This window comes from Corvus brachyrhynchos, unplaced genomic scaffold (assembly GCF_000691975.1).
Source record: "Corvus brachyrhynchos isolate BGI_N302 unplaced genomic scaffold, ASM69197v1 scaffold115, whole genome shotgun sequence".
NCBI lineage: Eukaryota > Metazoa > Chordata > Aves > Passeriformes > Corvidae > Corvus > Corvus brachyrhynchos.
Window position 1 is genome coordinate 2,022,477 of NW_008239553.1, and position 27,561 is coordinate 2,050,037.

Below are 27,561 nucleotides of genomic sequence, written 5' to 3' on the forward strand. Positions count from 1 at the left end.
AAGAGCGTCATGACTGTAGAATGAAGGAGTTGAATAGTGCTGTGCATACACAGCTATAGCAACCTCCTGAGATTTTAATTCCATGAATTCCTACAAGTTTCTGTTCAAGAATGTACTTTTGTGTGATATACAGCCAGTGAACAGCTATATTGTTGCTGTCCAAGCCCAGAAACTTTCAGCTATTCATTGCCAGGTCTGTGAGTGATTTGAAGCCAAATGGGGATGGGAATCAACACTGAGGAGCAGTTAGAGGATCAGTAAATACTAAAATATGGTTGATCTTTAGTAAAAGGAGAAGAGTGAAGTCTAAAGCTGGAATTAAAACAGACTTTTGCAGATCTGTTTGGACTGGGCAAATCCTAAAGGGAGAAAAGCTTTTAGGACCTTGTCTCTCTCGGTTGTAACAGTGGAGAGCAATAATGCTATGGAAAGCAATGCAGTCATGGTGTCATAACTGAGAAGACAACCAGCTCACAGGTCTTTATGATTTCTGTTTACCATTAAATAATACAATAATTATTTAGAGTGTAGAAACTCTCGTTTAATGTAATCATGAAAGGGCTTTCTCATTTCGTTCTTTGTCATTAGTGTTAGGAAGAAACACATGCTGACTTTCTGCAAGTTTGTGCTTCTCCAAAACTGACACCTAATTTCCTCTAACCCATTCTGTCAGCAGGGGAGTACCACACATTCATTGGCATGTGTTCCTGCCGGCAGAGGAATGAAACACATAATGTTTTTCACATTTAATTCAGGATTTTTGTTGCTGTTGTTGCCATGCAGTTTTTCGGCCAAGCATAATCTCCTGGCAGGAGAAGACAGACAAAAAAGATAAAGAGAAGCAATATACTTTGATTGTAGCCCTTAAACTTTTTGATTTAAGCAACATCATGTGGTCCTATTGCCAGTGAAAACAAGAAAAGTGCAAAAGCAAAACACAATAAGTATTTCTGCCAAGGAAATAAAAAATAAATTACATGGAATGATGTCCAATACTAATAGTCCTTTTAGCAGCAGTTTGTAGATTCAAGAGTGGGTAGAAACTCTTAATGAGATTTTACAGCATCAGAGAATCAGAGCTGAAATCAGACTTGCTAACTTAGAGTTGCCATAGCCATGCAATAGGAGAAACACAACTGCAGGTTCTGAGTGCTTCTTTGTAAGAGCACTAAATCTTTTCATCAGATTCCCAGCCTTCACATCTAACTACTGCTGTAAGCTTGTTTGGACACTGTAGTAATTTGAAGGTCCTAAAAATTCCAGGGTGTCATATATGACTTATCAAGAAATCATTTTTGATGGAAGACAGTCATTACTGTCTCTCCTCCCCAACTTTTATAGGATGAATCCCTAATTTTTAGCCATGACTGAATAGAGAAGAGAGAATGGTTTAGTGAAAGAGCAGTGACTAAGGACCATGAGGACACCCCGGTGTCTCCCTGGACAACATTACCCTTTGATGTCAAACAGTTCAGCCTCAGTTCAAAAAAAGCACCTGCTAAGTGTGAGACCTGGACATTATTCTTCACCCTGAAGAGCTACAGAGGAGTAGTTTTACCACAAATGTATGGGAACTAATGGAAACTGAAAGTTTTCCTGAGATTTTAGTCGTTCTTTGAAATAACCCACTTGGAAAAAGTGTACTTAAAATCTGGTTTGTGTTTTCATCTCTTTAGAATACAAGGTGAAAGAGAACACCTCTGTACATTTCATTGTAGTGGTTCATGTACAAGAGCAGCACTGGGTGTATTAAGAAAAAAAACCTTGTTTTTTATATAGTCCTTGAATTTTGTGCTGATTCTGCCTTTTAGTGTTCCTGAAGAGTCCCAAGTGAGAGTGATATGCAAAGAGACAAGGGCAATAGAGAGTTCCTAGTGTGACACAGATAAAGCAACAATGGACCTAAATAATGTCAGATGATGAGTATGTTGGTTAAAAAAACAAACCATGGTTTATTTAAATGTGTAAAGTACTTGGGAGGGAAGAAGATTACATTGTACTATGGCAATACAGACAGCACATACCGTAACAAGCTCATCCGTCATGATGAATGCAGGCTACTCTTTCCAGACTCTTAATCCACTCAGTCACACAGATCTTTGGGAGAGGCTCACCATCAATTTCTCCAGGGAACTCCACACTACAGGATAATTTCAGACAGAATTTACTGTCCTGTTTCTGCATGTCAGACTCAGGAGCAAAGCATCATCCTCCCACCAGGGGAGACAGACAAAATATGGCAAAACTTCTCATGCACCAAGACCCTCTGTCATGGGTTAAGTAAAAGTAGCCTGATGAAATATCTGATCCTAGGACACATTACCAGGCTGTCTGCCTTAACCTTATCCCAGATATGTCTCATCACTGGGATGAGAAACCTAAGTAGCAGAGACTGAGAGAGATATTATATTAAAAAATGACATTTTCAGACTCAGATTTTTATTTCATGTTCTTCTCAATCCAGTCTTTGAAGGGAAGAGCTTTGGTGTAGCCACTGTAGAGTTCTAGGCTGCAAGTTTTATCATAACCCCAGCTCACTAATCCCATCAGGTGCCACCTTAGCTCAGGAGATGCTTTTCCTGGCAAAGTTATGGCTGCAATCCCACCAGTCTCAGCAGGGCAGATATTAGAAAAGGCTGTGTGGTCTTGTTTGGCACAGAACATACTGTCAGTGATGCTGACTTGTATCCCATTATCCTCATACTGTTGCTCACACAACAGGGAATCCACCATCTGAACAACTCCCATGCGGATTGTGTCATTCTTGTATCCGGGATCTTTAATGTCAGCCAATACCTTCCAGCCAGTAACCATTATCTTTAAATCCTCTGTAGATGAAGTCAAGTCATGAGAAGATGACAAGCAAATGGGTTGAACACGACTGCTGATCCTGGCTTTGTCCAAGAGTTTTATGACAGCTATATCAGAATCAAGTAATATGGGGTCATAATTGGGATGCACTATGATGGCAGAAATCTGGAGAGGAAACAGAGTAGGAAGAATTGCAGGGTTAACAGCAATGGCAAGTCAGCAGCCCTCTTTCCATACTACTAAAATACAAGTAAGTTTATTTTGCATACTTCTCCTCTATCCCCACCTATGGTGTTCTTTCACTGAAATGAGAAACATGCACGGATCAAGCATCTTCTGACATTTTTTTTCTCTTGGATTTCAGGACAATTTTTATTGCATGAAACCCTTCTTACTCAAAAGCAGTCAAGGACATTTTTTAGCAAAATGGGGAGTTAATATGCAGTTCAGGTTTTTCTACTGTGTACTGAAAAGGTTTTACCTGCCATGATACCTTCAGCCTGTGGAATTTGGATGGGAGTAGGGCTTTGAACTAAAATGTTACCTTCTTATTGAACTGCAACTGACTTCCCACCAAAAAAGAGTACTTGCAATGCATTACATAGTATTGGGGCCAAACCTTTACTGCTTGTTTCCTTAATGAAATGCTACAAGAACAGATAGGATTCCTATAAGGAAATACTGTAAAAAAAAGTAATATATTTTATTACAGGAAAATTATGAAAAAGATGGGATTAGAGAAAGAAATTAAAAAGGGGTCAGGAGGGAAAGAACCAAGTTATTTATGATATTTTGGATAAAATCCATTAATTAACTCAGAGGCCCCACAGTTCCCCCCAAAAAGTGACGTGCATACCCAAATTTGCTGTATTTCTCCTCAGTTTGACTTCAGTCTTTCTAGTTCTACTTGAAAAAAGCAAATCACTCTGATGAGCCCAAGGGGCTATTTTTGGAGCTGGAGTCAGACATAAACTTCTTTTCAGTTTAGAGCTGTACGGCCTTGGGGCTGAGAAGTGAAATGTGCTCATGGCATCACCAGGATTTAGAGCACAAGTGTTTCCCTCATAAATTATGCTAATCAATTTTGACAGTAGCTGGCATCTCTTCTACTTTTTTCTGGCAATATCACTCAAGACATTATGGCCCACAGAACCTGAGCTATTTTCTTAATGTTTTGTGTTAGGGGTGAATATATTAGTTGGACAGCTTCGAGGAATTCAATGAACTGCAGCATGTGCCCTTCTTGTGCCATGGCACTGAAGTATCTACACATGCATTTCAAAAAACAGCAGATAGAAGAGTGTATTGCCCAAAGGCTGAACTTTTTCTCCCCATACAAGACAGATGTGATCAGCCTCTACCTGTGCTCATCATTTTTCACTCCTGTTGGACTTACTCACCCGCAGGTTCTGGATAGTCTTTTCGTCCCTGTCATCATCTCTGTAGAATTTGCCCAGAACCACCTTGAGCTCTGCTGTCTTGAGAACAGTAGTCTTGCCCAGGTCAGTGACACAGTGAGCTGCCACCACCACGGTGCGCTCGTTCACCAGGGCCCCGCTGCAGATAAGGATCCAGGCCCCTTTCCGAAGGCTGTGCTCCTTCACCCCACTGGCTGTGCGATAGATGGCTGCTTGCCATGGCCACCTCATAGAGGTCACTGCCTTCTGAAGGGTGATGTTCTCTGCTTTTCCACAGACTGAGGAAACATGAAGCAAAAAGTAGGTAACACCTTCTCCCTGAAAGAATCTGAGTATTATTCTTGATTCCTTCTTAGGATGTGCCAAAAGAAACTAAACTGCAATGATGAGTATGAAGGACAGTTGTCTAATTAGCCTCTGTCTCTGACTTGCAAAATTATAGGAGTATTTTATATAACTTTAAAAAAATAGTCAAGTTTTCCATTATTATCTGAATTCCTGGGTAAAGTAGGAATGTGGGTTTAGCACTTGACTGGGTGAATTTTCACAACAACCTTATTGAGCTGCACTATAATGAGATGACCGCACAAAGAAATGGAAAGAACACCCCTGATTCTTGTCTATCATAAAATGCCATAAAGCCATCAGTGCACTAAAATTCATCCTAGGCAGTCACAGTGTAATTGTGAGGCCTCCCCTGGCATGAATCTTTGCACAGGCCAATTCATGCCTATAAGAACAGACTTGTCTTGCAACAAGAATGTTGAAGCAAATGCATCTAAATCAACAGTCATCCTGGGGAAAATAAAAAGCTCTGCCTTGTTGTAGGAATATGTTATCCAGGCTTGAACCTGGGGTAAAATCCCTTATATTATGAAAGGTTTACTTCAGTTGAAAGAGTTATCTTGCATGGTTGCATTTTTTAGTCTCCCTTAGGAAGCTTTTTCTGGGATAGAGTGTGTGCGTGTCCATAGTGAGAGAGATTGAACATGATACTTTTCAAAATATATTATATGATCTCAAAGTAAAACCACAAACAAGAACAATAAAAAATTGTCTATTGTTAAGATCTACTTTTCACAGTTTGCTTGATGTCAGTAGTGGCGTTTACCAAATCTTTTGACATTCTTACCCTAACTTGCTTTGTGCACTAGCTCTGCATAAGATTTTATGTAGACTTACAGTTTGTAATATGAACCCTTCCTTAGCAGGGTTTATTAAAGGAAGAGCCTCTTTAAAATTGCAGTCTCTCCCTTCTATTTCTTAAACTTTGATGGTTTTGTCAGCTGTGTGCCAAAGTATACAAATAAAAGAAAAATCCCATTTGTAGTAAATAATACAGAAAAGCATGAAGTGGTAGTAGGAAAGCTATTTCAAATCAGGAGAAAGACTCACTACACCTTTTGCTCAATAAAAGAGTAGAAAAATTAATGGCAAATTACAGTGCTGAAAGCCTGATCACTTTACCATCAACTGCTCAAGTTCTACTGGTGGATAAAAAGACACATATATCCTTCAAGCTTTATTGCTCCTTTCTCCCAGCTGAAAGTATAGGCAGCCTACACTGCTGTGACTCCCTAAATATCTAAGATGAACACACATCCTTTTCCCTCATTCACCCAAGAGATGTGCACATTTCTTTCCCTTGGAGACTCACTTGGAATACACACAGGGGCTCTCCCACTCCATTTTCCTGTCTTCAGGCAAGTCCTCCTGCTGCTGCCCAGGCGGCGGTAGAAAGGAGAAACGCACTCATACTGGAGCTGAGTGTGCAAGTGCTGGTACCCTGGGGGCAGTTCTCCAAATGGCAGTGCTGGCTTCTTGGTTGGATAGATTTGAAGCTTTTGCTTGCTGAATGCAGAAGAGTAAAGTTGATGCAAAGGTGTTTCTCTGTTTCAAGGCACAAAGAACACAATCATTATAATATTATAAAAGGAATCATTACCATAACTGTATCACCAGTTGTATTAAGTATCATTTAAAATCATATGACGTTTCTTGTGAAAGAATAAGGAAAAATTATCATTCCAGCATAGTTTAGCAATACTCCCATCTACATCCCAGCTATTTTATTTACATATGTATGCACACATATATAATTACACATATGTTTGTACATATCCTATTTGTGTCTCTTTTTTCATTTTACAGTTTCTGAATTGCAATCGGTTGCCTCTGAATGTGGAAGTTTTTCCACTCACAAAAGGACTGAGATACCATTTTTTAAATAAAGAAATCACACCTGAATTTGGCATTGTTGTAATTAATTCTCAGTAGAGGGGAGCTAGGCACATCTTTTCTCTAGTGAGTATTTTAATAGACAGTATTAGGAATTGATTCAGATTAATGATGTTGCTAAAGTTGCTTGAGTTAGCAATTAACAGAGATAATTGTCTCACCACAGAGATTTTATAATTTCATAATCGCTAAGCTTTCACTTAGAAATTGTACTGATTAGCTGAAACAGGGCGCACAATTAAGAAGTAAATATATGCACCAGCTTAGATATGGACCATAAGCTTGACTCCAGTCATACTTCAATTTTTATAATTTAGAATGAGTCCCTTGCTCTAATGCTTAAAAGCTCACATCTACAAAAAAACCCTTTTCATGTCTGAAAAATGCAGCAGGAAATTAGTTTCCCTTGAGATTTCTGGTATTGCCTACATCCAGAAAAGACATTATTTTTTTTCTCATGATGATTTCATTTTTTATCACAGCAAGACACAGGCACCTCCATCATATCCAATCTGTGAGGCGATACATAATAGGAAAGTAAAACTACTAAGAACAAGAGCAATGGCAAGTCTCTTGGATTTTGGAAGAAGGATGAGAGCTGCTGTGGTCATACTTAGTCTGCCAGGGTCCCATTCCAAACTCACAGGTGACTTGCAATATTGCATAGTCCAGATTTTGCCTCACTCTTGACCTATCAAATGGAGATTCTACTTCAAGGGATTAAAAACAGTCAAAAAACCATGAGATGCCAATATCTCATGGCATCTTATGGATGGGAGGCATGTATATGCTCTCAATACAGCTGGTATTCATATCTGAAACATTTAGCCTAACAAGACCTGTATCCAAAAGTTAAGAAAGAAATTTAAGGGAGAAAAATCTGCTAATGGCTACTAAAGCCTTATGTCGGCTTCTCAGGGCCATCTCTACAATCATACATCACAGACCTGGAGAGTGGCAGAGCGATTGGGAAGTATATGCTTGCCTTGTTCCTCAAATCTTCTCTAGGCACCTGCTACTGGCTATTGCCAGAGACAGGCTATGGCTTGAGCTGGACCTTTATTCTGACCTGATATGACTGTTCTTAAGACCAAAGATGAGGACAGTTCTTGCACTGCAACTAAAATTAAATGAGTCATGTACTTCAAAAATAACCCTGAAATGAGAAATTACTACTTGGACGAAAATGAACCTGAACATTGCAATATAACTAATTCAGACTGGGTTTATTTCAAGAAATCATCAGAAGGGTAAGCCCAGGAAGGGTCTAATCTTTCATTCCTTCCTCTCCTCCTACTCTACTTCCTCCTCTCCCTCATGCCCAGCCTATATAAATTGTGCTATATTGCTTTGGATGGTGAAACTTACTGGGAGCAGATTGCACTGCTATACTCTCTTCTCTCCTTGTGCTCTCCCTGTGCACTAAGATGGCACATGTTCATATTTTAACACACATCACTAGCCCCAAGGAACTGTTCTTAGACTGTTCTCATAGTCCATCACAAGCTTGCGAGCAGAATTCCAGCATCATCCTGTAATTTGCCCATCGCTATCTGTGCATTTCTTCCTGGCTGCCTCCAGCAGCTGGCAACCTGTGCTTAATCAGACCTCCCCTCTCAGCATTGCTCAGTTATCAGTGGTTTTGTAGGAATCGCTGCTCAGGCAGGCTAAACACATGGAGTGAAAAGGAGAGGAGGGGGAAAGCAATCACATTTTTTCTTTAAACTGTAGTTGAGATATTGCATTCTCACCTTGACTGAACCTGCATTGGAAGCACTTTCTGTCTCACCAGGTCAGAGATCTTTGGCTCTCTGCAGGCTAGAAAAAATATAATGTTGCACAGTACTTTTTCACATTCACAGCTCAAGTGCTATGGTTCATACACATTTCCAACCTTTCCTCTCACTAACTATAGTGGACTGGATTAAGAAAAGAGGCAGTTAAGTTACGTGCATTAAAATAAAGATAGATCTAAAACCTAAAGCCTTGGAAAAATATTTCTCCACAGTTCACAAGGTCTATCCCATTTACAACAGTGTAAGCTACTGAACATCCTCTGTACTGGGACTTCCAGACAGTGGAAGAGGAAGATTTTTACACCATTCAGTGTGTCTGAATGCCAGACTTGCACCACTATGGCTGATGGTTTTGTATCAGAGCAAACTTTTCCAGTAATGGAATTATATATTAAAATACCTAATTTCCATCTGTGTAGCCCCACACAGCTAATCCCAGTGAGTAGGCATACCGAGAAAGGCGGCAGGATGTTATGGCCTTCTAAGAATCTGATTGTGTACTCATAGAAGGAATTGGAGGCTCTGATTCAAAGGAGCCCCTTGAAGTTACTTGAATATGCATAAAATAACAGAAAGGAGATCTACGATTTCTAGTTTTGCATATTCCATTTACTTTCTTTAAGAATAAGATAAAATGTTCAGGTTTATCAGTTCAAATAACTCTGCCAGGATCTCTTTCCTGCTGCCCTGAGTGGAAGGAAAGGAGCCTTCCAGGATGGATTTTATCTGTATGCCTGAGCACTTGTGCTCTGTGTAATCTAACAATATCTAGTTCTTTGTGATTGATTTATATGTTAACCATTATGTCAGTATCACAGTAAGCATCAATAAAGATGCTTTCCACAGATGATTATATGCTGCAGGGAGAGATTATTTTCATCTAAAACAACACAATAAAGCAAATTCCCTAGGGGACACATATTTCCTTATATTAGCACCATTTCAGTTTAAACAAAAATCCATATGTCAAGAAATTGCTTTCATAAAATGAATTTAGCAGTTCCCCAGCCCAAATTCATTCATTCATTCATTCATTCATTCATTCATTCATTCATTCATTCACTAACTCAGGGGTTCATACACACTTAGTAGAATAGCTCCAGGTCAAGAGCATAATTCCCTTTTCAGCAAACAATTTAAAGGTGTGATTCAGTGTTTTGATGAATACAGATAATTTAATCATGTCTTTAAGGCTGTAATGTACAGGCCCTGCCTTTTGCACTCATGACTGGTCCCAGTGTTTTAAAAGGATTGTGAGAGGACAGCTATTCCCTATGACAGCAACTGATTGTTAATGGTCTCATGAAACAATTATTTCATTCTATTTCAATTCCCACCTGATCTTCTTTGATTTTGATATCATGCAGGTTCAATCCTAGAATGAGGACAATAAGAGTCTTAGGGAACATTCCTTTCCCTGTTTAAAGATGGAATCTTCTGGAATCATTGGCATCTTCTCTGTCTGAGTATAGCAGCCAGTAGAGCTGGCAAACTACCAAGCTCAGTATCAGGTATCAGCCAGACAGCTTATTCTTAGCAAAAATGATTGTTTGTCAAGTGCAAATGATATTAAACACAATCCAGTAAAAACATAGCAGCTTGTGTGAGTTGTGGTAAAAAAGTTTGTAAACTACCTTTTATGCAGATTGGTTGCTTCCCTGACCATTCTCCATCGTCTTGGCAGGTCCTCTGTTCATTGCCACTAAGAACATACGAGTTGTTACAAAAGAAAGCAATGACTGTGCCAATTTTTGCATAGCGTCCATTCAAGAGCCCAGTGTCTTCTACTACTCTTCTGTAGCCATTGAGTGGGCCACCAGGATCTGAGCAGTTTTTTTCTTCTAGAACTAATGATAGGGGAAAAAGATAGTAATCATTTTATCAGGTTCACTACATTAATTTCACCCATCAAATTGCTTGGCATTTCATTCAGATGTTACTAAACAATCTACACTTTATTAAAGATGCCTTTTCAAGACCCATCTGGGATTCCTGTCTTTGAAAATGTCAAATATTAAAGAAGAAATTATAATATAGAGATGTCTGTTTATAACACATACTTTAGTCTCACTGAAAGCATAAGATTCTCAAATTGCTAAAAATTCTCAAATTGTTAAAACCTTAAGAAATAGCTGACAATCCTGAAAAAGAACCTTGACTTTAGATGATGTTAACATGCCATTAATATTAACAAGGCTTCTTCAACAGCATAAAAAGCTGCACTTAAAATATTTGCAGGAAACAGGCCCTTGGCATTCTTTTCCCTTTTCTGTATTTTCAATACTTCACTGCACTTGGATAATAAAACTAGACTACTTAATTTTGCTTTTATGTTTGGTTGCATTTTATTTTCTTAGCACTGAGAGAGATATCTCAATAATCCAGGGAAATACAGGAATTGAAAGAGAACATATGTGTGTATTTACTGACAATAAAAATTTAATATGAAAAGCTTACTCATGCTATATTCTGCCTATAAAACCTCTTTTAGTTCCCCCTTCCCAGTATTTTCCACTTCTTTTTAATTTTTGTTGGTTTTTTTTGTTCTGTTTTTTTTTTTCTCAATAAACTTAGATTTTTGGCCTAAATCTAGAGGACAGTATTCACTATGTGATGCTAGAAGATGATTTTTCCTTTATTTTTAACTCCTCTGCTCTTTCTATTTAGCAGCTGACAAGGTACTTTTTTTCTCTTTGGATTTTACCTCAGTTTTCTTGTCAGGACAACAGTAACATGCAACTCTGTTTAATTTCTCTTCCTGGCATCTCAGTGCATGATAACCAGTGAACATCTAGTTTAGACAGCTGGTGTTGGTGCTGCTCACAGAGGGCCCAGAGGACTGGGACATATCAATTGCCCCAAAATTACCTCTTCATATCATTGCTTCAGACTCGGCTGCCTGCTGAGCCTCAGTTCACAAAAGCACCAACATATAACATTTATTTAAATCGCTGTGAAATCAGCGCAGTTACAGTGCAAAGGTATGGCCCTGTCACGTCACAAAGTCCTACCTTGTGCCACCAGACCAAGCCCAGCTCAGCAAAGTGTGTAAACACACAGCCAGCCATAACAATGCCTCTTCAAAGAGCATGTGCTTTTAACAGTGAGTTTATCATTCAAGCTAAGTCTATATTGCAGTGTTTTCTTTGCAAGCGTTGGATTTTAGCATATGCTGAAGGCTATACATGTACTTAAATACTTTTCCACAGGTCGTATCCGGTAAACAAGGAGGTCTGAACTTCCTTTTTCCCAGGAGAAAGGGAAGAACAGAGAGCCCTGTCTCCTTTTTATTTGGCTTCATTTTCCTTCTTTGTACCAGACAGGCTCTCTCACTTTTGAGCCATAAGTGACTGATAACTTGATAGCAGCTAAAGACTACAGAGAATCCCCCACAGAATAATGCTTTATTTGCAAGTTGCCTTCTGCACTGATGGCTGGCCTGGAGGCATCATCTGATCAGCAGAGTGCGTGTTTCCAAATGTACCAAAAGCTTGACCACGTAAGTCACTTAAGGCCTTCTCTTATTTCAGTACTTTGACAGTAATTGTCTTTTTCCTTAGGCTCAGGGTTATGACCTTTTTGATTTATTAAAAACAAAGAGAAAACATGTGGGAAGGAGAGACCTAGCACTTCAGTGACTGCCAAGTCTAGAGACAGCTCTTTCTATAGATCTTTAGCCCGGGCCATGATGCAGCAGGGACTTGGCATGATCCTGACATTACATTTACTGCAGTTGGAGACTTCTCTCTAGATAGAAGAATACCTATTGCTTGCTCTTTCAAATGAATTTATATACAGCTGTGTTACAACACTCCCCCCAAAATGTACATTGTTTGACATAACACAGTTGTAAAAACACTTTATCGTTTGACACAAATTATTCTGGAATATGGAAAGTAAATTGTGCAGTGCAAATCAACTAAAGAAAATTTAAAGTCTCTTTGGATGACAAGAAGGAATTTTACAGCTGAACCAATGTGAATGGTAGGCATGCCATCCTGCACAGTCAGAATGAATGGAAGTTTCTTTTTAATCAATTTTTGTCTAGGATGGGAATTCTGTTGAAATAAGAGTCTAGTGTTCACACAGTAAGCCCCTATTCACCTCCACAGAGTGCACCAGACTTCTGCAGAGAAGGTGTCAGACATAAGGAGTAATGGGAGTAACTATTCATTGTCGCACTATGTCCCTCACTTGGCTTTGGTCCTGGGCATTTTCAATCTGTGTGTAAGAAGGATATATGCCTAAAGACTTTGAGGTTATTAATTTTCAGTGAATTTAAGTTTCAGTCAGACCTTTATATAAAAAAGTCTTGCAGGCTGGGGTTCCAGCAAAGTAAAATAAGAATTCCTACTGGAAGACAAGGAAGACAAAAGGATGTGTTATGTCACAGACCTTCCAAATTTCAAGTGAGATTTAGATAGTCTAGTTTCATGGGAATACACTGGCCAAAATATTTGATAAGATTTAAAACTTAAAGTGACCTTACCACATTCAGGATGACGTGTTGACCAAATCCCATCAAGCTGACAGTAGGCAACACGGCTGCCTTTTAAGCTGTAACCTGCGTTGCACTTGAAGTAAACCCGGGCCCCGTATTTAAAGTCATCTCCTTCCACAATACCATGAGCGGGAGCACCTGGAGTCCTACACATCACCACTGACAGTTCAGATATTTCAAAAAAATCCACTTTATTACAAAAAACAGGACTGTGTTAGGATGATTCTTTACTTAGAACATTGAAAAACCAATTACAATGGACACAGGAGTCAAAATTTTAAGACCAGTATATGCTGATCTTTTGAAAGTTGCTTAGATGTCAACTCTACACACACTTACATCCCACTTTTCAAAATCTATCTAGATCCATTAGGTTCAATGGGATTACTCTGAAGTGTCACATGATCATGTTGTATAAGTGTTTGAATCATTAGGGCTCATTTGGTCAGAATATTATACTTGAAGTACTTTCCCTTTTAACAGGAGTTGTGAATGAACTACCATCCTTGGTCAAGAAAAAATTTAGATCCTTAAAAGCCTTATACTGAAATTCTTTTAAATTCCTCTTTGCATTTTATATAATTTTCAGATAACGTCTCAGAAATATTAACACATCATTATTTGTGTAAATCGAACCTTAACATAATTACATTTAAAAGGAGCCTTGATATTAACTAAACTGGGATATTCACCCTTTCCACAGGATTTGCTCTATTGGGAAAATACAGATCATGGTCTATATAAGTACTGCAAGTAGTAAATAAGAAATTAAGCATCAAAAGCAAGATTTCTTTGACAGCATCAAGCCAACCATGCTATGATCCACCCGGCACAGAAACCTGTCCAACTGTGGTAAACAGCAGGTTTGAAGGAAGGACTATAAAAACAGAACAAGCATATAGAATACTTTCCTGGCATATTCTGTCAGCATTCAGAAGTCTGAAGCTCAAGGACTACCTGAACTACAGTGGTATTTTTGGTATAACCTACCCTGCTGATATTTTTTTAACATTTATTTGTCTTAGTATTTTCTAAATGCAACCACACACTCACTGTCCACAATATCCTGTGGCAATGAATTCTACAGGCAAAGTGCAAAAAATGCACTGCCTTCTTTAGTTTTTTTTCTAGCCTGCCACCTGATAATTTTATTTGATACTGTACTTTCTTTTGAGAGGCAGAGAATATCCACACCCTATTAAGCTTCTCCAAGTCACTTTTTACACTTTTTAAGGCCAGTTTCCTGTATGTAGAAATGACGTGTGTTTCTGTAGGCAATGTAGGAAATGCATGATTTATTATCTACACAGTTACCCATCTCTTTGTCTCTGGCTTTGCCTGGGCCATTCATTGTGAAAAACTGCATGGGAGAGGATTCAGTGCAAGACATAGATACACATATGGGGTTTTTACCTGTCACCTGTGGTGCTCTGCTGACCATAGATAGATCAATGCTAAAGAGATCATCCCTACTTTATGCTTTAAGAATTTTGCTTTTCCGTTTTGCCTCATAGCCAGCTGCTTGCTAACCTGTAACCAAATTTTGATACTTAAAACTTTCAGAGGAAAAACTTTCCAAAGGCCTCTGCCCTGTAATCCTTACATGGAACACACATCAATGCATGTATTTATATGGATTGTGGACCATCCAATGATTCATATAAAGAAGACACCAAACAAGTTAAAAGAATCATTTGTGCACTAGTGAGCAAAGGTCTTGGCAAGAAAAACTGTCTAAAAATTAAGCATTAGAGCGGGACTTGGACTATAATGCTCCTAATCAAAACACATCCAGTTAAGGGGAGCTCTACATTTCCTCTTGGCTCCAAGTATTCTGCATCAATGTCATCATTAGCAAACAAATAATGATAAAACTTCTAAAAAAATCATTCCTAGCCCTTGATGTTTCTCATGTGAAATATAAACACATAGATGTGTATACATATATAGGTGGGTACGTGTATACACAAGCACATAGATAAATGAAACAGAAATAATGGGAACATAGAATTTCTAGGTGTTTTTAATTCTCGGAACAGTTATGTTCCCACTCATGATCTGTGTGTTCCCAGCCACTCCCTCCATATCTTTCTCTGAGCATCAATCCATTTCAAAAAAAAGCTCAGCTTGTCAAATGAGAAAATTAGATGAACCATCTCTGCACCACTCAGACTTCTACTTTTTGGCATAAATACATGTTTTCTGTTTTGCTTATGGTCCAGTTCAGCTCTGCAGAACAAATATTTTGGTGCTTTTGTGTTCTAGGTCCATCCTGGAAAAAATGTCACCAAGCTACAGTTGCTTACTAAGTATAAGTATCTGCTCTTGTTCAGTCCCTAAGTGCTTAAGATATTGAGTTTCTAGTCCTTTTGATTTGTTTGTTGCCAGACTTTCTTTAGATTTTCTGTGCCCCTGTGAGCCAGCCGGAACAACTCTGGTTTTATTTATGAGGTAAATTCAGTATTTCATACACAGATTCATTTAGTACTGAACTATGGCCTAGAGCAGAGGACATGGAGGCAGAAGGTCATGAGATCTAATCATAGCTAAAAAAATGTGGTCATAGGTAGGTTGCTTCATCTGCTGTATGTGACAAATAAGAGCACCCTTCATCATAGGGATGTTACAAGCATTAGCTCATACCCACTTTTGTTGCAGAGCCACTGCAGGGTTTCTCTGATGGCAAAACACCTTAGTATTATTAATAGATGTGTCCTATTGTTACCCATGACTTTAGCAACTGGTTGTCTATTCTCTCGTAACACAGGGTCTTCATCATTTCTCCTATACTTTAAAATTTGCCACTGGAGGCACAGCCACTCCATTTGTTGTTTTTTTTTTTTTTTTTCTGTGGATCATTTTGTAAGCTCATTCTTTCTACAAATTAAATGTAGTTTTAAATCTTGAGATGTTCCCTGCATCTCAGTCCCACAGCTGAGCTCTCTGTTTTCAGTGATATTATCTAGTCTGAAAGTCTCATACAGTTACTCCAGTAACTGTTTCTACTGCTTTGGTTTGAGCTCTGTAGGTTTTTTCTTCTTCAGTTTGACTCGCCTTTTATCCCTTTCACCTAATATGTTTCAGGGAGATCTTTTCCACCTTTTCCCTTTACTTGTGAACACTTCAGGCAATGGGGTTTTGAAGAGTTATTATGAAGGGAATCCTAGCCCCTGTGTTTCATCCAAGTCTATCTTATTTTTTTGTGGATAGCTTCCCATCAAGAGTGAATTTGTCTGGTTCTTACATCTTTCAGAATGTTCAGTGTATTCCATTGAATTTTCAGACAGCCTTCTTTGTTTGAGATATTTTACTGAAGTCTTTCAACATTCTCTTCTAGTGTACAACTAAATCCAACTCTTCAACAGACATTTCTCAGAAGTCAAAAAGAAAGGAAAAGAACATTTTATAAATGTCATTCATACCTAGCTCTGCCCTCTGGATACACATTAGCCATAAAATCCAACCACGTGATCTGACCCACTTCTCTTCAGTTTCTAGGCTTTCTAAGGTATTTGATATTATTTCAGATTCCCTTGCTTAGGCAGGATGTACCTTTCCCTGCCATCTATTGAGTATTTCTGAATATCAGTCCTCCTTCTGTACATGGTCCAGCAGAGAGGGCTGGATGCCCCTCACAGCTCTCACTCACCTGCAGCCATCCCCATCCCAGCTTGTATCCACCCCCAGCTGTACCTGTGCCTGGTCTAGCCTGACTGTTGCAGCCCAGACAGGGCTATGAGCTATGAGGGAAGCAGGTGGTGGGCTGGCCAGGAGTACTCCATGATCCTGAACTATTCTTAGGCCACCAGTTAGACTGCTCTGCTCCACATGAAAAAAACCCCAAATCAAACAACATTCCTATTCCCTGTGACTCCAGCTTCCTACCTTTGGGGCAAGTTGGACATGTGTCAAGTGTTCTACCTCTGCACCTTCCTCTTGGACCAAACCCACCAGGAACCCAGAAAATGGACTAGGTGTCTACAGAATTCTACTATGAGGTGGTAATGGACAGCCAAATATGAAAGACATTCATTCAAGTTCTGTCAAAAAACATCTGAGCAACCCAGAGACTCCATGAGGGTCAGGCTGATCCCATTTTTCCTGCCAGGATGTCATCAGATCGATAAAGTTCCTGGTGAATTTATATTGAGAAAGGTGAAACTAATGTTAGGGAAAAATAATATTGAGAGTGATTAAGAGCTAAGAATGACCACCCTGCTCACACAAAAGTTAAAAACTATAATAATTGAAAAGATAAAAGATAAAGAAAATATATACAGAAAGGATATATTAAAATGTTTAAAGGAGGACAAAAAGGTATATTCAAGCAGGATAAAATTAGGAACAGGATAATTCTTACTCAAAAAAAAATTTATGAAAGTCTCCTTGACAAATGTTGGAAAGGCAGTAATAGGATGTAAGTAGAAATTATATGAGTCTCATCATTTGAAAACTGAAACTCTAGCTAAAAAAATAGAACAGACTTTGTAGGGAACAGGGCAACACCAGCAAACACATCATGAGTGGAGAGATTTTTGTTTGTTTTAATTTTTTCTATATTTTGCTACACAGTGTTGTTCCTGGGAAGTTCCACAGTTAATCTATACAGGTATAGATTATCTATAGGTAACCCTTGCCACTTTAGGGTTGGAGGTGAATTTTGGCTTGATACAGCTCTGTACAGCTCATAAGAGAGCAAAGTAGGAATGTATATGATAGGGTGGTTACAGGCTCCTCTGGCAGAAATGCTCAGTTGTGACAGCCCAGCTGTTAGATAATAAAAACCAGAGCTGCCTCAAGTGTTTGTATCACAAACTCACACATTCCTGATAAAAATTATTACACTTCTTGCCTCTTACTGTGGTGTCTTGGGAAAAAGAAAACAATTTCTGTCCCATATGAAACATTAAATTAGCTTCACATTTCACAGATAACTTCACTAAATCTGAGAAAAACTTGACTAGAGGAACAGTAAGTTCCTGAATTTTTAAGTAAAATATTCTATTATTAATAGTAACAGTACAATTCCTTTCCCTTTTAAATTATATGTAAGAGACATTCCTCAGATCAGAATTATCTGCCATTTAGAAATAGTCTTCGGGCTCATTTTATCACCAGTGAGATAAATTAGATGATCTCCTGAGCTACACTTTTCTCTCTCCAGTATCCTTCAAATCTTGCCTGATGGAATTATCATTTGCTTTTGTCCCAGAGTCTGTTCACTAAATGAACACTATTTTTTTTTCTGCTGCCTTCCTCTCACCCACTTTGTTAAATAATATATACCCCCTCCTACATATAATTTATTATGTCTAAATTCTGCACAACCTTTCAATAATATATTGCATGCCTGAAATAAACCTCATTTCTCATTGCTGGTACCAATAAGGGGTTTGTATTTCCCTTTTTGTCCCTGCCTGAAATTAGGTGCAAGAGCTTGCATGGAATTTTGTTCTTAATTTACTTACAACATTTTTTAATATTGCTACTGCTAAAGAAATTTATCTTGTTGCATATTCCCAAATCAGAGTTTGGCTTTCAGGCTGACCCATGCTACTGTATATAGCTCATTTTGCCTATGTAGTATAGCTCTGAACATTTTTTTATAGAATCACAGTGTGGTTTGGGTTGAAAAGGATCTTAAAGATCACCTAGTTCCAACCTCCCTGGCATGGGCAGGGAACCTTCCAATAGGCCAGGCTGCTCGGAACCACATCCAGTCTGTCCTTGAAGACTTCCAAGGATGGGGCATCCACAGCTTCTCTGGTCAATCTGTTCCAGTGCCTCATCACCCTCACAGTAAAGAATTCCTTCTTGATATCTAACCTAAATCTACCTTCATTCTGCTTAAAGCCATTCTCCCTTGTCCTATCACTATCTGCCCCTGTGAAAAGTCTCTCTCTAGATCTCTTGTAGCCCCCTTCAGGTACTGGAAAGCTGCTCTAAGATCTTCCCAGAGCCTTCTCTTCTCCAGGCTGAACAACCCCAGCTGTCTCAGCCTGTTCTCATAGGAGAGATGCTCCAGCCCTCTGATCATCTTCCTGGCCCTCCTCTGGACTTGTTCCAAGAGGTCCACATCACTCTTGTGTTAGGGGCCACAGAGCTTTTCTAAGTGCTTGTAATGTTGCTTTTGCATAAGGTGTGCTGGTGTGCTCAGTGGAGGCCAAACACTGAAAATGGTCACAGAAACCGCACTGGGTAACCAGCTGGGGAATAGAGCAGCTTCTGCTGTTATGAATCCTAGCATCTTGCTGCAGAAAAAGAGAGAATTATGGACTTACATTGGAACCCCTGGGGCCACCATGCTACCTAAACCAGTCTAATGACTGTCAGAGAAAGCCTGATAGACTGAAACTGAAGAAATTTAAATAACTATCCTCAAAAAGAGGACATTTTGTCTGGAGGAAGCCTAAATTACATTCTCTTCCCCAGTGAACGCTGTCATTACTCTGCATGCTGCTAAAAGCCACAGCAACCCGTGAGCCAGAAAAACGCCTGCGCAGGGATTCTGAGCATCAGGATTTTGGATCAGAGCTTTGGGGTTTCATGGTTTCACCACAGTGGCCAACAAGCGCTCTGGAGCCAGAGAGCCTAGAAGCCTGAGAAACATGGCCCCAAGATCCTGTTGCTGGAGGGAGCACAACATACAGAGTATATGAAAGTGACTTTCTTTTCCTCTCTATGATTAAGGAAACAAAAATTAAAGGAAAAATCCAGCAGAAAATACAAATTTCTTTGAAATTTTCTGCTATGAAACCATTCTAACAGAAAACTCCCAGCCAGCTGCACATACATGAACTTCATACAGCTCACTGATATTTGCAAAGGCTGCCTACAGCCTAGCCTGCTGAAGTCAATAGTGATAAATCCCATCATGGTTGACGTTTTGACTGTAAGTCTGATTTGATCAAATTCTTTTCCTTGGTTTAAGTTTTGTTTAGAAGGCAAGCCTGATTATCTGAGTATCATTACATAACAGTTATCTCTGTTTTTCCAAAATTTTTTATAACATTAGAATATCTGCATTTTACTGCTGGGGATGCTAGAGCAGGGAGTTACCAAGTCATTAACCTGAGGGCAAACAGTGAGTGACTGGCAGAGCTAGGAACAGTCCTGTCATCTCCTGATATTCTTACTACATTTACATTTAAACTGACCTGACTTTGTGCAGAAATCAGCAGTAAATAATTATACCATTTTGTAATCTACATATTATTCTCAGCAGCAGGGTTTTGTCCAAAGGCAATGGAGCCATATGGGAGCAGATAGTTCAGTGTGTCTGAACACGAAGCACATGAGTTAAGGAGGGACCCTGCCACAAGCCATTAAGCAGCTACTGCTGGGTATTGTGATTCCCTTTGCAAAGCCCCATGTGTAAAGAGCTCTTCTGAATTCAGACTTACAGAATCTGGAGTCTTCACTCAGTTTATTTCCTAATCTTGGCCCATGAGCTCTGTTGGTCCATGTAAATCTCTGATACTATTTATTCCTATGCTTATCCCTTCTCTGCCCAGCATGCATCCACAAGGTGAGGACGCCCCAGGTTCTCAGAGGGTTTGCTGGCAGAGGAGAACTGCCATGGGGGAGGGCTCAGATGGTTCTCCTGAGACATCCTCCTTTTGCAGTTTGGCATAGCAGCCAGAGATGGTTAATGCCTATCACATAAGCCCACAGAGACTAACTTTAGCCAAAAGCATAACGATATTGGCTGTAAAAATATTTTTAGAATGGCTGTATCCTCTAAGAGAATGAGGTGAGGGATTCCTGGAGGCCGTGGTTCAGAGTGCTCAAACCTGCTTTTCTATTGCTTCCCATAAGCAGTGCACAGGGCTTTCAAACTAGCATATGAGTTTGGCAATGGATTTGATAAAATAGTCTGCACTGGGAGGTGTCAGGCCATCCTGCCATCCTGAGGCAGCGTGGCTCTGCACTCTTCTCTGCTCAGGCCTGAGAGACCTTCATGTATTAGGTCACACGCACTATGAGGCAGGAACCCTGACTCTGGAATGATTCTTTAGGAGTCCCAGTGTTCTTGTCTGACTCTTTTCTGCCTTCAAGGTTCTCTACACACTGGGATCATGGGCACATCAGAAGTCTGCTGATAGCAACATTGGATTTGTGAGGCCCTGTAGTGCCTCGTAGAGCAAGCTGTGTAAACTGTGATGGGAATCTCCTCTCTGTGACACTGCTGACACTCTCCCTGAGTCTACAATTCTTTCAGCAAAGGCTTTGTTCCTACAAGGAGCTCAACTCACAGTGGTGGTGCTTACACTCAGGAAAGAGCCTGGCGTCTTCTGATGCTATTCTCAAGAATAACTCTCAGCTCAACATCTCCTGAATAAATGGAGCAAACACTGCAGGATCCAGCATAAGGAAACTAACATTCTTCCACCACCTCTCTGAACATCCCACCTCTCCTACACTGGAGAGCACTGATGACTAAGAAGCCACACTGAGGAGCCCAGCTGTTCTGCTCCAGATTCTGGCAAGAGCTGCATGTGAATGGGAGCCAGAGAGGCTCGATGGCATTAGCTTTGCAATGTGATCTTCATTCTTCCCCACAGCAGGAACAGACTGCTGGGAGCTGAACAGCTTTGGAAGACAGGTGGTCTTGGTCAGGACTCTGAAGAAAATGCTTTGTGGGGGTGGTGTGTGTTTACACGGGCTGTGTCTGAGGGGGCTGGTGATGACTAGAATGCTCGCTTGTCTTCTTTGATTCCTCTCAGAACTTTTACTTTTTGGACCTGACAGGCTCTGCACTTTAGGTGAAAAAAGAATGTGACTGCAAATTTTAGAACAAGAAATTAGAAGAGGGTGAATGAGGAAAGCCTAGAGTGCTCAGGTTTGGATTGAAAATTAATTATTTTTAAAGCAAGACTCTCATAGCAGAGAATAAATGCTTGGAAACACTACAGTAGATCCTGTACAGGAAAGGGCATGGAAACTACTGTGATAAAAAAGGTGTTCACAGTGAGGGCAGTGTTTTCTGAACAGCTACAGGCACATATCAAAGGAGCTCTGCTCTACTTGGTCATGCCTGTCACCACACACTCAGCAATGAGTGGGTGAGGCTCTAGGCAGGGGCCTCAGAGGTACCTCAAACCTCTGTGTTATCACAGGCACTTAGCCAAGGCTAAGCTCCACAAAAGTGCTCATGTCATGGTGATTGCAATAGCTAAAAGAGCAAATGTCCCTCAGGAACTTGGCCTTCAGTATCAAATAAAAGTCCTGAAGGAGTAACAATTATTCCCTGAAAGTGTGCCCATGCATTGCAGGAGCTTCCATTTAGGTTGTTGGCAAGGGAGGATTTTTGATAAACTATCTCTGCCCTCTGCCACTTGTATTCCAAAAGAGAGGAAACCCTCTACCCTCCTTCATGCCTCTTGTGATATCCCAGGACACATCCTCCCAGCTCCCTGCCCAGCTTCAGCCACAGCTCATGCAGAAGTGCTGGGGCAGACTATTCATTACAAAGGTCTTTGGCCTTAATCTGTCCCCCATGAAAGTCCTGGAAGTTCAAATCTCCTCTCATTGCATTTTGTCAGTCCTCACATTAATCCTGGAAATGTCAAAGGAAATCATAAGAAGAGCAGCTGATCAACCAGCTCCAAGAACCAGAGAGTAGGTTTCCAGTCCTGCTCTCTGGGCCTCTTTGCTTTTGCAGTAGTTCCACCAGCTAGGAATAATTACACAAAATTATGACGTAACCCCTACTGAAAACCAAATCTTTTCATTCCCTTCCAGCCAATTGGAAGTCACCCCTGATGTTTTCTAGCTCCCTGCCTCTGTGAATGAGACCGTATCCATGAGAAAATATGCTTGGATCACTCACTGTGATTTATTCATCCGGAGGCAATTTGGAGGCTGTTGCTTACAATTAGCCACTTGATCTTTATCAGCATTGTTCCTAGCCCTTAGAAAGCTGTGTCTCTGGATACAACCTTTCCGGTACTTGGATGGCCTATTTAATTATACAACTGAACCTGTTTGTGCATGGGATACTGGAGTGAATGAAATCCTAACAGTCCTCAACATTCATTTTCTCTATCAGTAGCAAGAACTAATATTTATCATAAGTTCCCTAACATGTCCCTTGGAAAACATCACGGTATCACGCTTGAGGGGAGAGGACTGTCTGCTCAGGGGGAATATTGTAGGGCAAGAAAGAAGTGGATATGCTCATTATTACATCAAATTACAAATGAGAGAGTAAATAATCCTGAGGTGTTTCATTGTGGAGATGTCATCTTTCCAGATAAACAGGACAAGCCCAGGCAATACTGGATAAAAAAGGCACTCTAAACAAATGCATATTGCTGTGAAAAAATGTTTCTGAATGTGCATTAACTGAAACAAGAGAACAATATTTGATGATATAGATTCACCCTAGCATAGCTGACAGAATACTTCATTCAGCCTTTTGCAGGGGTCTGAGCTGAATTTCGTATGGGAAGGAAGATCTGGCATTGCCCATTTTAGAAAAAGAGATGGAAATTACCAAGTGTTGAGATGAGAGTATAGGGAAAAGAAAATGATGGGAACTTAAAAGCAGAAGAGTACAAAGAAAGTAGCAGGACAATTTGATTGGCTGTGAAATGGAGTTTCTGAGCTCTTGAAGAAACCAAAATGGAGAGTGGGAGTCATAAGAAAGAACAAGTGGGATTCTGCCTGGTCAATTTTGTCATCATTCCTGCCTCCTGGGGCCATTCTGCCTTTTGCATCACCGGCAAACAGCATGGAAGACAATGAAATGATTCCCATGAAGGGAAGTGTGTAAGGTAGCTGCCTCAGAGATGTGTGAGTGTAAAATCCTCAAGGAGGAACAAAGCTTTTTAATGAACTTGGGGGAAGGAGGAAGGGAAAGAACAAAACAGTCAGCGCTGAAGAATGCTGATTATTTTAGCAAACTTTCAAAGCAATTTTAAGGTTACCCCAAAGCACTGCAAGAGCTGCAGTCTGTATGCTTGCACCCCAGAAGTACAAGCAGTGTATCAGCAGTCTTCAGAGAGGACTGAACAGAGGGGTAGGAGGGGGAAGAAAAAAAAGCTGTATTTTGGGAAGGTTCCTGCAACTGAAGCTTACGACAACATGTTTTCAGGCCATAGACACTGGAGAGAGGCCAAGCAGGAACAATTCTGACCTATTTTGTACTTTTCTTTGGGTTGTGCTTTGTTTTGGGAGGGTTAGCAGTTGCATCTAACCCATCACTGTATTATGGAGAGGTAGGTTTGGTGTTGGCATCTATCGCAGGGTGTGGGTGGTTGCTGAGTTTGGGGGTCTCCTTTGTGTCATTGGTGCTATTTATGGTTTATTTGGGTGGAATGTCAGTGGATTATGTTTATTCTTTGTCTTTAGTGGCAGATCCTTTTCCAGAGACCTGGGGGGATTGGTTGTTATGGTACGGGTCTTGTTTTAGTTCTTGGAGGTAGTTATTGGGGGAGTTTACTGAATGCTGAAAGTTTGGGGTGGCTGCTGTTGATAGCGGGATGTCTTCTGTTCAATCAGATTTCAGTGGTGTAGGGGTAGGGATGGTTTTGGTGGGGTCTGTTACTAACTTGATTTGTTGTTTTGGAACTTGAGGTTATCTGACATGGTCATTCAGGCAGTTTAAGGCTAGAAATCAGAGAACAGTTTAATGTAAAATACCACCTTTGGGATTCAGAGATAGAGGTTTACGTCCTTTTTTCCTGAGGTGATTTGTGGAATTCTAAGAAGAGGTGTAGTCTTCACTCACTGGTTCAGAAGACCAACGTTTTTTTCTAAACTATTGGAGTATTTTTAGAAATTGACTATTATGTTTTTCTAGGGCTCCAGTAATGGAGAAGAGTAAGATTAGGAGGGTGGTGAAGCAGGTGAGGGAGGCTAGCTGGCCAGCAATGATGAATGGTTGATACAGACAGAGATCCTAAATCTAAAATCTACTCTGGGCCCTTCTCTCAGTTCTTCTAGCTCCAAAAAACCCAAAAGCTACATCTCCTCATGCTCAGCTCAGAGGCAGAAAGCATCTCCATCAGCAACTTAACAACTGTATGCCAGCCCCCCCATACTCTGTGACCTTTGCAAAAGGTGGGGCTGAGCTTGAAGTGTGCCAGTGATGCAGACTGTTTTTTGGCCAGTTTGCAGTTATTCTGTGCTGAAAAGCTGGTTTATGCCATGCTTTAGAGGAGGCTTGTCAGAGACACTCAGCCTCGTAAGTGATGCAGCAGTGAAATGACAGGAAAAAGTACCTTTGTTCCATCCAGTGTGGCAAAAATACCTGGGATGTAGCTTGGTCCAGCCTGTCCTCCTGATACTGATTCATCTTTCCACATGGCAAGTCATACCAGGGAGAATCCTATGGAGGGTTTTATCTCTAAGATGTCTTAGCAGACTGAGGAAAAAGTTCAATATTGTTTTGGGGTGGGCAAGTAGAGACTCCCTATGAATATACTTAATGGAGTTAAGAAATACACTTTTTTTCCCATGGCAGGCCTATCCTTGGATGGATTACATTAACAAAGAGACAATTTCTGGTTTATTTAGATGATAGCAATGCCTGGAGCTATGCTCTGGGCAGAATACCATGGGGTTTTACCAGATATGTTATACTTTCTGAAAAACTAAAAAATTGTCTGGTTAATTGACACTGAGGAAATAACAGAGGGACAAGAGGAGCTGACAGTAAAGCAGATGTTCTGTCTCTTTCAGCCTTGCTGTCAGTGGCGCTTATGCACTGGAGTTTCAAAGCACTAAACAATTACTATGAGATCACACACTGTTAAATGGTATGAGCACCTTCCTCCCAGAGTGCATGACTTACCCAATCCAACAGTCTTACTGATGGAACCGAGGGAAAGACCAGTCCTAGGGACCAGTTTTCTGCAAGTTGATTTACAGGCAGCTGTAGTTTAGTGGCTGCTTCAGATGTTTGTGGCAATATCCATCCTCAGGCATCAACATAATTTTTCTCTTAGGCGTTTCTGTCCTCCTATGAGGTGTCTTGGTTGTTTGTGTAACAGGGGCTGCACAGCTTTAGTTTATTGCTCAGTGAATTAAGACAACCCAAAATTGATGTTAGGTTATCTTAAAGCACCAGACATAATGTTTGGTGGTTTGGCAGTTTCTGTGTGAACAGTTCCAACATCCTTCTAACCAAGGGAGAAATCTCCAGGATATATACTGAACTGCAAACTGGGAGCAGAAATCTCTACCTCCATCTCAACCCAAGCCCTTCAAATTCCTGCACTAGGCACTAACCAGCACAGATTGCCTTGTAAACACATGATTCTCCTGGAAAGGAGTACGCTGTGGGGCAGTGAGTATGCTGTGAGGCAGGATGGGGAAGCAAGGATAACATCCTAGCAAACATCTAGGCAGCATAAAATGTTCTTCTGATCAGCTCAGTAAAACAAAGGAGGGCATTATGCCACCAGAACTGAACTCTGAAGTGACTTATTAAAAACCTCTCCATATTATGTTGTCTCTCAGAGGCAGTTCCAGGAAGGTTCTAGAGAACAGCCACCTCTGAGATTGTCATGTGGGCACACTACAGAGCTGCTGCATGACAAGCTAAAGGCTGGTGCTGTGTTAAGCTTGTAGCCCCCATGGATCTTCAAGACTCGAGAACTGCCACATTAAGTGAAAGGTTTTTGTGTGGGTCTCAAGGCAGGTGAACCCTTGGATTGTAACAGTGACAAAGGCCACTAGCCTTTACTCCTTAGCAGCTCCAGGTATATATGTCCTTCAACAGCAGGAGCAGGGTTTTTATTTCCCATCCCATACACATATGCCTATAGGGAGGACAGTGGAAATGAGGTGAAGAAGGAGTGGCATTAATTTCATCTCTCTGACATAGCCACCAAAAAAAAATGACCTTGACACAAGTGAGGAAGGACTCTGTCTGTTTAAAAAAAGCTGTTACAAATGTTCTTCCACTGGAAAAACCAGGCAAAGCCCAACAAACAATAAAAAAAAAACCCCAAACCTTCCCAATGGCAGCCTCAGAAGCAGGCAAATTAAGAGTCATATTTCTATTTGGAACACTTTCCCTAACTGGAACAGGACTGATTTCCAGGACAACGTGGCAAGAAAGGAGTCAGGGGCATTTATTTTGTAATACCTGAAGTTCTCCATTGTAATCATGCAGTGTAGGGTAACATGTGAGCTGCAAATGGTGGCTCAGTACATACCAGTGATTATACACTGATATTTAACTGATAATTAAACACTTATGCAGTGATTATGGCACTCCTTGAAATCTATTACTGAGAATCTTTCTGACAAAATTTTAAAAAAACCCCAAGTGTTCTATTAAAAGACTTTGTATTACATGTCCATGGTTAGGTAAGAAAACTAGGTTTAATGCCCAGAACCTTTCCCCAGTGTCTCATCCTAAGCTCTGCTGGGTTTCAAACTCTGTCTAGCTTATGCCAAGCACTGACAGCTGGGCTCCTTTCTCCCGCAGCAGAACAGGGGGTGGGGTGTGGTTGGTGGGATGTTAATGCTTCCTCCCTATCTTAGATATCAGTCACTCTGATTGGATGAGCGCTTCCCTAAGAACCAGCCCAAGTCACAGATGCATGGGGCCAAAAAAGATGGAAGTGGATTTTATCAGCAGTGGGGAAAGGCCTGAAAGCTATATTCAGAGGCCTGTTGGCACACAGTAAGGCCAGCTCTAGCAACATCAAAGGCTACAGCAAGGAGTTAGTTTATGTAGTTTTGTCAGTTGGATTAGACTCTTCATTAGGATGCAGAACAAACCTCTTCTACTTGGCAGACAGGAGCGAGAAACAGAATAAAAATGGAAATCAGATCTCAG

At 40.4% G+C, this 27,561-nt stretch overlaps 1 protein-coding gene across 2 annotated transcripts in view; it reads right to left on the reverse strand.

Annotated features, from left to right (window-relative positions):
• Window positions 1-1,924: 1,924 nt before the first annotated feature.
• Window positions 1,925-27,561, reverse strand: part of PAMR1 (peptidase domain containing associated with muscle regeneration 1) — a 55,940-nt gene continuing 30,303 nt past the window's right edge. Inside the window, exons 7-12 of one of the 2 annotated variants that reach the window (XM_008639383.2) lie at window positions 12,753-12,923; window positions 9,898-10,110; window positions 8,219-8,285; window positions 5,887-6,119; window positions 4,212-4,507; window positions 1,925-2,976 (exon numbers count right to left, since the gene is read on the reverse strand). In XM_008639383.2, coding sequence (XP_008637605.1) covers window positions 2,440-2,976; window positions 4,212-4,507; window positions 5,887-6,119; window positions 8,219-8,285; window positions 9,898-10,110; window positions 12,753-12,923 — 1,517 coding nt within the window. In that variant the 3' untranslated portion in view covers window positions 1,925-2,439. The remainder of the gene's footprint in view (window positions 2,977-4,211; window positions 4,508-5,886; window positions 6,120-8,218; window positions 8,286-9,897; window positions 10,111-12,752; window positions 12,924-27,561) is intronic. The other variant, XM_008639384.2, reaches the window with a different exon arrangement.